At 55.9% G+C, this 12,062-nt stretch overlaps 1 protein-coding gene across 9 annotated transcripts in view; it reads left to right on the forward strand.

Annotated features, from left to right (window-relative positions):
• The first annotated feature begins 639 nt into the window (after positions 1-639).
• ARID1B (AT-rich interaction domain 1B) overlaps positions 640-12,062 on the forward strand; it is a 310,448-nt gene continuing 299,025 nt past the window's right edge. For 5 of the 9 annotated variants that reach the window (XM_015858266.2, XM_015858263.2, XM_015858264.2 and 2 more), the window contains exon 1: positions 642-2,433. In XM_015858266.2, coding sequence (XP_015713752.1) covers positions 736-2,433 — 1,698 coding nt within the window. In that variant the 5' untranslated portion in view covers positions 642-735. Of the gene's footprint in view, positions 2,434-12,062 lie in introns of all 9 variants that reach the window. The other 4 variants (XM_015858262.2, XM_015858265.2, XM_015858269.2 and 1 more) reach the window with 2 other exon arrangements.

The raw sequence follows: 12,062 nt of genomic DNA on the forward strand, positions 1-12,062 counted from the left end.
CCGACCGCTCCGCCGCCGGCCCCGTCCCCGCAGCGCCGAGCGGGCGCGGGGCATCGCGATCCGCCGCCCCTTGACGCTCCACGTCCCGGAGCGGGCGGCGAGCGCCGGTGCCGGCGGATTCCAGTCCGCGTTTTGCGAGTGCGCGGGGCGCGGAGGGGGCGATGGCTGCCGGGGCTCGCCCGCCCGCCCGCTCGCTGCTGCCATGCTGGGCCAGCGCGGCTGAGGCAGACGTGCGCGTCCCCATATCCGGGTTAGGGAGGAAAGGAGGAAAAAAAAAAAAAGTTTCATTTAAAGCCGAACAAAAAAGTTCCAACATGAAGTCACAGCGCGGCGGCGGGCGCGCACCGTGAGGCGCTGTGCTCCGCTCCGCTCCGCTCGTAGCACTTCTCGGCCGCGGACCGAGAAGGGGATTTGTGCGGCCCGCAGGGACGGCCCGGCCCGGCCGAGCCCTGTCGCCCCGCTCCTCATCCCCCACCCCCCCCCACACCCCCCCTAACCCCCCCCAACCCCCCCTAATTCCCCCCCAACCCCCCCTATACCCCCCCTAACCCCCCCCAACCCCCCCTAATACCCCCCCACCCCCCCCTACACCTCCCCCCTCCCCGGCTCACCCCCCTCGCTGAGCGCGGGGGCCGAACTCCCGTCTTGTTGTTTTGTTTTGTTTTTTTTTTGCCCGATTTTTAGTCTTTTCGGTCCCGGCGCCGGTCCCTCCGACCTCGCGATGTGGCGGTGATCATGGCCGCGCAAGTGGCGGCGGCTCCGGCGGGGGCGAACAACGGGCAGGGCAAGGCGCCGGGCCCGCCGGAGCGCGGCCCCGGTGGGGGCCCCTCGGCCGAGCAGCAGCACCCCGCGCCGGCCCGGCGGCAGCACGGCGAGCCGGCCATGGCCCACCGCGCCGCTCCCAACGGCGGCAGCGCGGCCGGCGGCCCCTCCTCGGAGCCGGCGCTGAAGGAGGCCGGCGGCGGCTCCGCGGCGCGCTCCTCGTCGTCCTCCCCGCCTTCCTCCTCCTCCTCCTCCTCCTCCTCCTCCTCCTCCACCCCGGGCTCGGCCATGGAGACGGGGCTGCTCCCCAACCACAAGCTGAAGAGCGTCGGAGGCGATCACCCCGCCGCGCCGCCCCACCACCACCACCGTGCCCACCACCCGCACCACCGTGCCCACCACCACCACCATGCCCACCGCCCGCACCACCGCCACCACGCTCCGCCGCAGCCGCTGAACCCCTTCCCGCCGCTGCCGCCGCAGCAGCCGCCGCCTCAGCACCATCCCGCGCAGAATAGCGGCGGCAGCCTCGGCGGCGGCGGCGGCGGCAACAACAACGGCGGCGGCGGTGGCGGCGCTGCGCAGCCCGGCGCAGACATCGAGCAGCAGCAACATGGAGGAAAAGACGGCGTCCTGGGCGCTCCGGCCGAGCCGCCGCAGCAGCCGCCGCAGCAGATGCTGAATAAAGGCGCCGACGAGGAGGAGATGCCCGGCAAAATGGGCGAGCCCATCGGCGGCCGCTACGAGCACCCCGGCTTGGGACCCCTGGGCGGACAGCAGCAGCCCCAGCAGCCGCCCCCGAGCGCCGGGAGCGGCGGCGGCCTCGGCGGCGGCGGCGGTGGCGGCGGGGGAGGCGGCGGCGGCGGCCCCTCCGCGGTGGGTGTCTCGGAGTTCAACAGCTATTATGGCAACGCTGCCCCCGCCGCCGCCGGCAGCGCTACGGCGAGCCGCGCCGGGCCTTGCTTTGATCAACATGGCGGACAACAAAGCCCCGGGATGGGGATAATGCACCCCGCGGCGGCCCCCAACAGCATGGACCCCCTGCAGAACTCGCACGAAGGGTACCCCAACAGCCAGTACAACCACTACCCGCCCTACGGCCGCGGGCCCGGCGGCGGCGGCGGCACGGGCACGGGCGCGGGCGGCGGCGGCGCGGGAGCCGTGGCGGCGGCGGGAGCCGTGGCGGGCGGCGGCGGCGGCGGAGGCTACGGGGGCTCGGCGGCGGGCTACGGGGTGCTGGGTTCGCCCCGGCAGCCGGGCGGCGGCATGATGATGGGCCCCGGCGGCGGGGCCGGCCTCGGCAAGGCTGCCTCCGGCGCGGCGGCGGCGGCGGCGGCGGCCGGCGGCTTCGCGCGGTTCTCCGGGCAGAACCAGCACCCGTCCGGGGCCACCCCGACCCTCAACCAGCTGCTCACGTCTCCCAGCCCCATGATGCGGAGCTACGGCGGCGGATACCCCGACTACGGCGGCCCCGGCGCCCCGCCGCAGCCCCAGCCCCAGCCCCAGGCGGCGCCGGCCGCCCCGGGCGGCCAGCAGGCAGCGGGCATGGGCATGGGCAAGGACATGGGCGCTCAGTACGGGGCGGCCAGCCCGGCCTGGGCAGCGGCGCAACAAAGGAACCACCCGGCGATGAGCCCCGGCAGCACCGCGCAGCCCATCGGCAGGACGCAGGTAAGCCCCGCGGCGCCCGCTAAGGGGCCCGCGCGCCGCTCGCGGGTCCCCGCGCCGCTTTTTGTTTTCTTTATTTTTATTCAGATTTTATTTGCCCTTTCCCCCCCACACTTCATCCCATCCCCCCCCATCCCCCGCGTGGGTCGCTCCCTCCGCTCGCTGCCCCCTCTCGACACCCGCCGTGCTGCGGGCACGGGCTCCGGCTGGGCCTCACGGCGCCGCGTTGCTGCTGGGAGCAGCGGCCGAGGGCCCGGCCCGGCCGATGGGGCGCCGTGCGGCCGCGCTGTGTGTGTGCGGGTCGGTGCGTTCCCTTGGGGCTTCCCGTGGCGCTTCTCTCTTTTGCTAACAGTTCGGGCTGTATTTTTCTATCCGCACACAGCGAGTTGTCCGCGCTAATTAGTTTGTCTCTAACGCGGAGTTACCGCAGTGCACGCCGCTCAGCGCAGCTCGCCTGTTAGTTTTTTATTCGTGTTTTTTTTTTTTTTTTTTTTTTTTTTTTTTTTTTTTTCCCCTCTCTCCCTCTGTGGGAAGAGCGCGTGTGTGCGCGTCGCTGTGCGCCTGACTCACGGCGCCGCTCCGGCCCCAGCGCCGCGCTTCGCCCCTCGCATCCGCAGGGGCCGGGCCCGTCCCGGCGGGTCGTGGCCCGGGGGGGGCGTTAAGGCTCGGGGCGCCGCCGAGAGCCGCCCCTCCGCGCTCGTTCCGGCCGGGAACCGCCGCTTGTCGCCGTGGCGGCCGGAGCCCGTAGTCGAGGAGCGGCTCCGCTTCTCCGCAAGGTTTGGAATTTGAATTGTGGAGGTAAACGGGCTGCAACAGTCTCCAGACAGCTGCCTCCGAGTTGACATCTAATCTGCCATCTGATTGGCTCCCTGCTCGCCATTGGGCACTTCGCGCCGCTGATGTAAATAGCAGCGCCGAGCGGCGATGCCGGCACCCACGGCCCCGCCGACACCGAGCGGCCGGGTGGGGGTGGGGGGGTGCGGCTGCGCGGGAGCCAGCGAGGAGGGGGCGGCCGGGGGCGGCCGGGGGCGAGGACGGCTCTCATGCCTTCCTGCCTTCCTGCCCTCTCTCGTCCTCCTCGCTGCCGGCCCCACGCTGGTGTCGGTGGTGGTCGGGCTCCGCGCTAACGGGACGTGCCGGGAAGGCGGCTTTTGAGAGCCGCTCTCGAGTTGCGCGCGTGGAACCTTTTGTGCTCCTCCCGAAGCGCTTCGTTATGCGGGTGTTATGCAAGGGGTGTGAGGGCCGTGCGAAAACAGAATGCCTGCTTTGGTTTTATACGTCTGGATGGGGATTCAAACCCCACCGTAAACTTGAGGCCGTCGGTGTGGGCTCGCTCCTCGCTCAGCCTCCCGCGGCACCCCTCGCCGTGCACTGCGCTGCCGGGAGCGGACGGCGGGCGCCGTACAAAGGAGCGAGCAGAGTGGGGCAGGAGAGCTGCGGGAACGGCGGGAGGAGCCCCGCGTGCTGCTCCGGTGGGAGCCTGCGCTCCGCTCCCCTGCAGGACGGCGAGCGCTGTGAGGCGGAGCAGCGCGCTAGGACGGCGCGCCTCGCTTTTCCCTTCAGCGAGTCCTTGCAGTTACAGAGCTGTTAAATCCGGTAATAGCTTTTAGCAGTGAGCGCCGGCAAGAACGAACGCGGGCGTACATGTTTGGGCGCTCCCACGGCGGGGTGTGCCCGTACAGTGCGTTCTGAAAGCAACAAAACCCGGAGAAAAGACGGGGTGACACTGTGGGGGAGGCGTGGAGCGTGAAAAATAGGAGCAGAAGCCCGGGCTGTGTCTGCCCGCTGCCTACAGGGCTCTCCTTCGGGTCTGTGGGTCTCATTCCGCCTCCTTTATTTCTTCCACGGAAGTGAGATTCCTTTTGAGCGTCGATTTTTCCCTTTCTAATTTTGCCCTGCTATCGGGGTCCCTGGGAGCCACAGGGTAATAAGGCTCCTCGCGTGCACCCTATTGTAATTCATGTAAGGACACCGCGTTTTTTCGCTTGCGTTTGAACACGGGCAGTTTGGAATCCATTGCTTCTAAAGCTGGGAAAATCGTGCTCCGAGAGGCACAGCACGGCACATGGTTCTTCAGAGCGCTATTTCTCATGGCACGAATTGTTAAAAGTATTTTATTTTTATTGGCACGAGAGTAAATTCATTATGTCCTCAGTATGACCCTTAGAAATACTTCCTTATATTTATGGGTTTGTGTCCTCTCTCACAGATCTTTTTTTCCCCTGGTACCGTAAGGAAATAAGATGCAGCTCACAAAGAGCAGACTGCCAAGGGTGCTATTCTTTAATCTTTTTATTTGTCATTTTTTTCTCAAAATAATAGTAATAAAGGCAGCTCGTCACTGTCCTTCATAGTGAGATTTCTCCATCTAAGCATTTGGGTTGAGATAAGAATTTTTCTTAGCTTTCAAATGAACGTTTTTAACATAGAAAATGGGTTGCATCAAATATTAAAAAAACCAAAAGGAAATACTTGCCGTTAGCTTACAGAACACAGTTATTTCTGTGTGCTGCCTTTTAATTCCCAAGCGTCCATCTCCAGGTGCACTTGATCAGTAGGTAGAGAAATGGAGGCTTTTAAGAGAGCAGAAGGTAAGATCCAGTCCAGCAGCTGAGCACGAGGCTTCTCTTAGTTTTTTTTAATAGTCACCTGTGCGTAAGCTGTGTGTGTGTACACGGGCATTAGAATACACTCAGTTGTCATGTGTCTTTGCAAAGCAGGAGATGATTGGCCCCCACGCCTATAGGAACTGCTGAGCTGTGAGCAGAGAGCCGAGATGCTCATGCAGGGGGTTCCTGCCTCAGTGGGCAGCTTGGAGGCCGTGGAAGCCCGTTCTGTGTTTGTACAGCCTGTTAAATTATTCAAGGAAATTTTGCTTCAGTTTCATTTAATCTCCGTTCCGATAGTGAAAGGAAGTGTCAGCTGAAAAAAGAGGCCTCTTGTTTTCAAAGAAACATGCATTTCCAAAGTAGATTGATACTGTTCATGCTGCTGCGTGCTGCAGCTGTGGAGGGGTTTTGTGGTACCAGCGCAATGCCTGGTGACCCCACTATTCAACTTGCTAGTGGACTCCAATAGGACTGTCCTGAGGCTCCTTTCATTCTCCTGCTCTGATCTACACTGCAGCAGCTGAGCACATCGGGCTGTCTATGCCATACGTACCTGTCTATGCCATACATACCTCTCCTCCTTTGTGCACGTGTGTGACGTTTCTGCGCACCTCCACACACACACACACACAACACGTGGGTCTCTCTGGGAATGCCTGCAGGGCACAGGATGCTGACCGGGTGTTGGAGAAAATCTGCTGAGCTGCTCCAAGTTGGTGTGCACATGGCTCAGCCGTCTGGTTTGCAACAGGGAAACTGAGTATGCCCCATTCTGTAGCTCTCTTTGTGCCAGACTGGCTGGGAGCTCTGGTTAAGGGCTGCAGAGCCCCGACCTGTGTGTGTCCGAGGGCCGTTAGCAGCTGGTGGTGTGGCAAATAGATTCTTGATGTCTCAGTGGGAGAGTAAAATGCATTCTTCCCTGTGCTTTTTTGAATAAACAGCTTACTAGACACATAGCCTCCATTTAGAAGCTGCAAATGGTTTTCTCAGTCAGTAGCATCTATATATATATTACGACTATGGATTTGACACGTTGCGGTTTGGTGCTCGGTCCTGGGTTTCTGTAGTAGTGCTTGTGCCTACACGTCAAACAGCGGGACCCTGTGTGCAAGGTACGGTGAGGGAAGAGGGATGCAGGCCTGCCTGCTGTCCTACCAGCTCTGCCATGTGGCGGTTCTGCCACCAAGTTGGCAACAGGCTTTTGGCATTCTGATCCAAATCCACTGGGAGGGAAACTAATGCATTTGATCTGCCGTTATCTCTTCCAGTTACACGTATAAAATAAAATCTTCAAAATTACTCAGCATAGTCTATGAGGTGATTGTGCTTCATGCTGAAATACCGTCTTACCTAAAACTAGATGAAATTCACGCAATGAAAACAAGTTATAGCTGCTGTTAGATCTTTTTCTTCCTTACATTTGCGCCTCAAACGTTTTATCATAGGTACTTGAGATTCCCATTGCTGGTGTGAGGATGGCAGCCGTTTATTTATCGTTGTGTCCTTAGGATTGTACCCGTGTCCTAGCAAGTTACATTTCATTACTTCTTCAAAACGTGCCATTTATCAGGAGGCTTGGAGGATTCTCTGTGGATATGTAAAGCAGTGTTGCCACACTGACTGTGCATGCATGCTCAAGGCTTTCCAATCTCATGTGTTTGTGGTAGCTTTGCTTGCTGGAATGTATTTTAGAATTGTGATTATTAAGGTACTTGGGAAAAAAAAACCTTTTTTTTTTTTTTTTCTTTCAATTTTGGGGCTATTTACACTGTGCTAAATACATGTTTTGGTAGGATTGAATGAGGACTTTAATTAAACTTAAATTAAAAGTATACCTTAGTGGTTTCCGAATTTGTTTTGAAAACCAGTTGTGGAGAAGTGGTATTGAGCAGCATTGTTCTGATATTGTAGAGAGAGGCAAATACATTTAATACATGAAAATCTTGGGGAGACAATCAGATCTGGATAAAATCCATTTTGCCTGTATTAAATGTACTTGTTTTTCTGTAAAGCTGGGAAGTTTCTGTCCATCAGATTTGTCTTTTGGTGATCTGATCGTAATGTTACCCTCTGAATTTCTGCAGTGTGTCCTGCTGCCTAATGGTGCGCATCCTCATTCAGCATTATAGGGCAGGGCTGACACGCTGCTGTGGTGCAGGAGGTGCAGGTGAGCTGGGGGTTGATTTCCTTCTTCCAGTTCTGAAGCTGTGACCCTCTGGGAGCTTGTTGGCTCCAGAAGATCCCATCTGCTTGGGGTGATGTTCCCCAGCTGCCATGGCGTCCTCAGGAGCTGGCTTGTCTCGGGATACCCGAGCAGTACTGGACACAGGAGACCCCTGGTGCTTGCAGAACTGCTCTCAGCTGACTTTGGTTCCTCAGTAACTGTGGGTCCTGCGTGACCCGCTGTGCATGGTGGCACAACATGCTGCTCCGTGTGCAGGGTGGGACATGGGGCCGTGCAATATGTGCTTTCAGGTGGGTGGGCAAACCTCGGTGCACCTGCGGGCTGGGCTAAACAGGGCCTTAGTGCCATGAGAATTAGTGTTGGGTACATGCAGTCTTGCTGCAGTTGCATTCTGTTCTGGGATAATGTCAGCATTACAGGCATTCATGTAGTTTCTGTGTACAGAGGGCTAAAAAAGGCTGAGCGAAGCTGAGGATTGGCCTGTTGTATCAGCACAGGCTCCCCTTCAACCAGGCACTGCTACCTGAAGCGCTGGCATTCCTCATGTTCAGAACCCTACAACAGTACAGTGTCATTTCAGTAAAGCCACTGGATTTCTCACAGGATCTCTAAGCAAAATGAGGTTGAGCACATGCTGGGTGTGGGGCAGGCACTGCAGAGAGTGGCTCCGATGAGTGCAGTGTGAAGACACCCCATGCTGGGCTGTGGGGTGCGTGGGGCTTCCCCTGCCACCAGGCCTGCCTGCTTTCCCACAGACAGACTGCCCTCCTTAAAGGGAGTAGTCCCAGGAGAGAGTGTTTGGGATGTGGTGAACGCACAGCACAAGAATGTGACAAGCAACTTCTCAAAGCAAAGCTGCACTTTATCAGGGGTGCTGCTAATCTTCTGACTGGGAAATTATGAGAAACCGAACCAAGGTGTCCTCCTGTGCCGAGAAAAGAGAAATTCTGCTGACTGTGTCTATAGAAGAAGCTTGTGTTTTCAGCCCTGTCTTGTGGGGGACAACCAAGTGTCTGTTTATACCCCTCCTTATCTTTCAGAAGAGGCAGGGTTTTGTTCACAGATGAGTTTCTATGTCTTGCCTAAGGATTGCATTTCACCTGGGAATTGTCCTTCCTGTGAAGGTGGAGTACGTTTTAGCTGCCCCTATGTACACAGCTTCACCTGGAGGGCCCTTGCATCTATTCGGAACATAGTGTATTGGAGGATCGTTATCCTGACGTTAGTATCAAAACGTCTCATCTATGTGTTGATCAGAACAGATGTGGAATCTGTGTAAAGGTGTTGAGCGTGTGTGGTTTGGAAGAGTACTGATACACAGGGCATTTGTGCTCCTAGTTCATTCTGTGACAACTACTGTGCCACGTTGTGGGGCTGCAGTTTCTGAATGGCAGCAGCCCATTTGTGGGTCTTTGGCTGGCAGCACAGCCCTCCCATTTGGGCTTCCCATTGGGGTGCTGGCTCTGCCCTTGGTCATATCTGGTAGCAGGGAGTCGGTGTGCTGAGATGCTCGCTGCCATGTGGGTGAAGTGTTCAAACACATGATGCATGTGGGGGCCGTGGGTGTCCTGCTGCCTGCCCTCTGTCTGGGTGGGATCTGGAAGTGCCCACTGGTGAGCTGGTACTGGGGTGTCAGCTCTGAGCATCTCCTTGGGCTGCTTTATTTCCAGCCTTTGATTTGGACACAATGTAAATTCTGTCCTTATTTCTTTTTCCTGCATTGCGATTTGAGTTGTGAATATTCTGGATATTTTCTTTAGATGAAACACTGATATCGATACTTGTTTTCGGGTATCACGCTAAATAGCCGTGCCTTTGCGATATGTATAAACTCACCGTGCTGCAGTTACTTGAAATTTCTCCGTCCAGAAGAAGGACCCGCTGAGCACAAGGCGGACCCGGACAAACGCGGGGGGCGGGGCGGGGCGGGGCGCGGCGCTGTGCAGCGGGCGGGGACGGGACTCGAGGCGGCCGCTGCGGTCCGTGTGGGTCCATGTCGGTCCATGTCGGTCCGTGCCCTTCGTCCCTCGGGAGCGCTGCCGGGCGGGTTGCGCTGCTCCTCCTCCGCGGGAGATGAGGCCGCTGTGCGGAGCCGGTTATAAACGCGGTATTTGTGGCGTCTGTACAAGTTTCACGCACGCAGCAAACAAGTTCGCTTGCGCCGAGTCACATGATGAAAATATTTTCCCCCCGGTCGCTGCCAGCAGCGATCTATCGCCGCTCCACCATCGCGCTGCCGGGCTCTCCCCGGCACCCGTGCCCAGGTGACCGCGGCAGGTGCAGGCTGGAGGCGCTGCCCGTTGTCTGCGAGGGGTGCCGCTTCCTCACCTTGAACCTCCCCATACTTCGCACCGTGCTTCGATTGATAGTGCATGTATTTGCTGCAGTCGGGAACCTGTCGTGTATCACCTGCCGACCCCCTCCCTGGCACAGCGGCAGTTTTCCCGCGAGTGAATGCTCAGAGCTGCTATTTCCGTGCTAGCTCTGGAATTTTGTCTTTCTGTGAAATGCTGGTTGTTGTTGTTGTTGAACATGTGGTATGCAAATACAGGGAAGGAGCGCTGCAAAGTATTTTGTTGTGGTTCTTTTAAGTATTAAAAACACATTTTGCTTTTCTAATAAACCCCGTAACCAGACCTTTTAATGTTTTGATATAAATAGCAATTACACTAACTAAGATCCAACCACAGGGAGAAAGAAGACATTTAAAATCATTCAGAAGAAAAATTCCTGTCTTAATTGAGCTCTTCCTTTGACTAGGAGGGACCAATGGCACATCTGTAGCGAGCTCTCCAGTGTTTTGGAGCAGCGTCCTTCAAGTTCTCCACATGTTGCTGTGCTCTCCAGTATTGCAATAGAAAAAAAACCATTCAGCAAATTAGGAAGGGCTCTGAGTGTGCTGCAGCCCACACTGTCAGGAGTGAGGGTGACGGAGCACTGGAACAGGCTGCCCAGGGAGGTGGTGGAGTCTCCTTCTCTGGAGATATTCAAGACCCGCCTGGATGCCTTCCTGTGTGACGTGGTGTAGGGAGCCTGCTTTGGCAGGGGGGTTGGACTCGATGATCTCTAGAGGTCCCTTCCAACCCCTACAATTCTGTGATTCTGTGATTCTGTGAGTAAGGGCTGCTGAGAGCTTGAGCCTCCCTTAGGCCCTCAACGAGGCTGAGGTTCAGGTGCACAGGTCAGTTGGCTCATAGGATAGGGGTGGGGTTGTACTTACATTGCCCCTGTTCCTCCGTTTAATTCTTCAGGGCCCATTTCTCCTAGTGGAGGGCGGAGGGCCAGAGAGGGCCTGGATGTGCTGCTGGTCAGGAGGCTGTGGGCAGCAGCAGGGCCCACCTGTTCTTCCCTTCTGCTGAGGATGCCACACTGCTTTATGTCAGCTGCGTGGTAGAATACTGTTGCTCAAGGCTTTTCCTGCTTTCTGTTCTGCAGGGAGAGTGAAGTTATTTGTCAGGTACTTTCTTCTGTCACATTTCTTTCCTTACCAAAGTTCTGCTGATCTCTTTTGTCTGAACATTTTGATTTTTTGTTGTTGTTCCTTTGTCTCGTTTGATACTCCTTTTAAAAAGTAATGTTTACTCTGAATTCATCTTTTTCACTTTCTATCCCATCGGGGTGATGGAGAAGCTTCCCATTGGAAGTCTTATCCCATTTTATGGTTGTGTGAGAGCAAGCAATGTGAGCACACATCTCAATAGAGGTGGATTTTGAGTGGCCCTGTTACCCACAGCCACCTGTGACTCCATTCTCCAGGGGATCTCTCACAAATGTTGCTAGGGAAGGTGTGTGCCAGGCAGCTCTCCTGGCAGGTTTTGTGGTTTTGGGGGAAAAAACCCCAAACCCTAATAGGATTAGAACAAATCATACACCTGAAGGTTAGGGCGTAGAAAGAAGCAAGGTGCTGGTGCTGTTTGTCTGTTATTCCCCCATGCCATATTTTCTCAGGGGATGCGGCTCGTTAAGTTGATGAATGAAGCCTGTGTAAAAGTTAGTTAAGGTGCCACTGTTCTCCTAGGAAAATACTTTAATGATTCAGATAGAAGGAGAGGCCAGTTACTCCTTGTGTGGTGGTTTCTAAGTTCTGCTTTGCCCCTAAAATACTGAGCTATATCTTTACAGCACTTGCTGTTTGTTAGAAAGATCTCAGGTTTGACTGGGATAGTTAACTGGCCTTCTGGCTTTTTCAAGCTGAGCCTGACTCATCCTGTTTGCTCCTGCTCTGCGCTCCTGCTTCAGTTTGGCTTTTTTCTTTGCTTTGGGTCGATGCATTCCCTTGAAGTGCTGGAGAAAGGAAAGTAGACACTTTCTGTTTAGGACTGCGGCTGGTCGTGGCGTTGTAACAGAAGATCTAAGCAGTTCTGATTTCAGATGGTGCATTTCCTTTTTAGAAGTCCTTGAACTCACATACGGTTGATCTACTGTAGCAAGTTGCCTCAGACAGGGTGCCAGGAGTAGGTAGAACAGTAATTATTCTTGAAAATAGAAGAGTTATATCTAACTTTTTAGATGAGGGAGAGAATGTAATGTTTATTCGGTTTTTGTTTTTTCTTTTTCCCCTCCAAATACACATCTGATCTAGAGCGTTCAGTGGCACGGTTTGCCCATCACTTTAGATTCATGCTTGGGAATAAGCAAGGAATTTTTCTTTTTAATAGAGTTCAATCTTTAGATACTTATCAGAAGACCCAGTGGATATTCCTCTAAAAGAAGGCTTTTTGTTCCTTTTGACTTTCGAGGATTAGGGGCTGAAAGTAAGAGCAAATAAGCAGATGAAAGGTTGAAGCACATAAGTGTATTGAACAAAACAGGCATGTGCCTTTTGTGTGGATATCAAG

The sequence above is a fragment of the Coturnix japonica genome, chromosome 3 (assembly GCF_001577835.2).
Source record: "Coturnix japonica isolate 7356 chromosome 3, Coturnix japonica 2.1, whole genome shotgun sequence".
In the NCBI taxonomy this organism is placed as follows: Eukaryota; Metazoa; Chordata; class Aves; order Galliformes; family Phasianidae; genus Coturnix; species Coturnix japonica.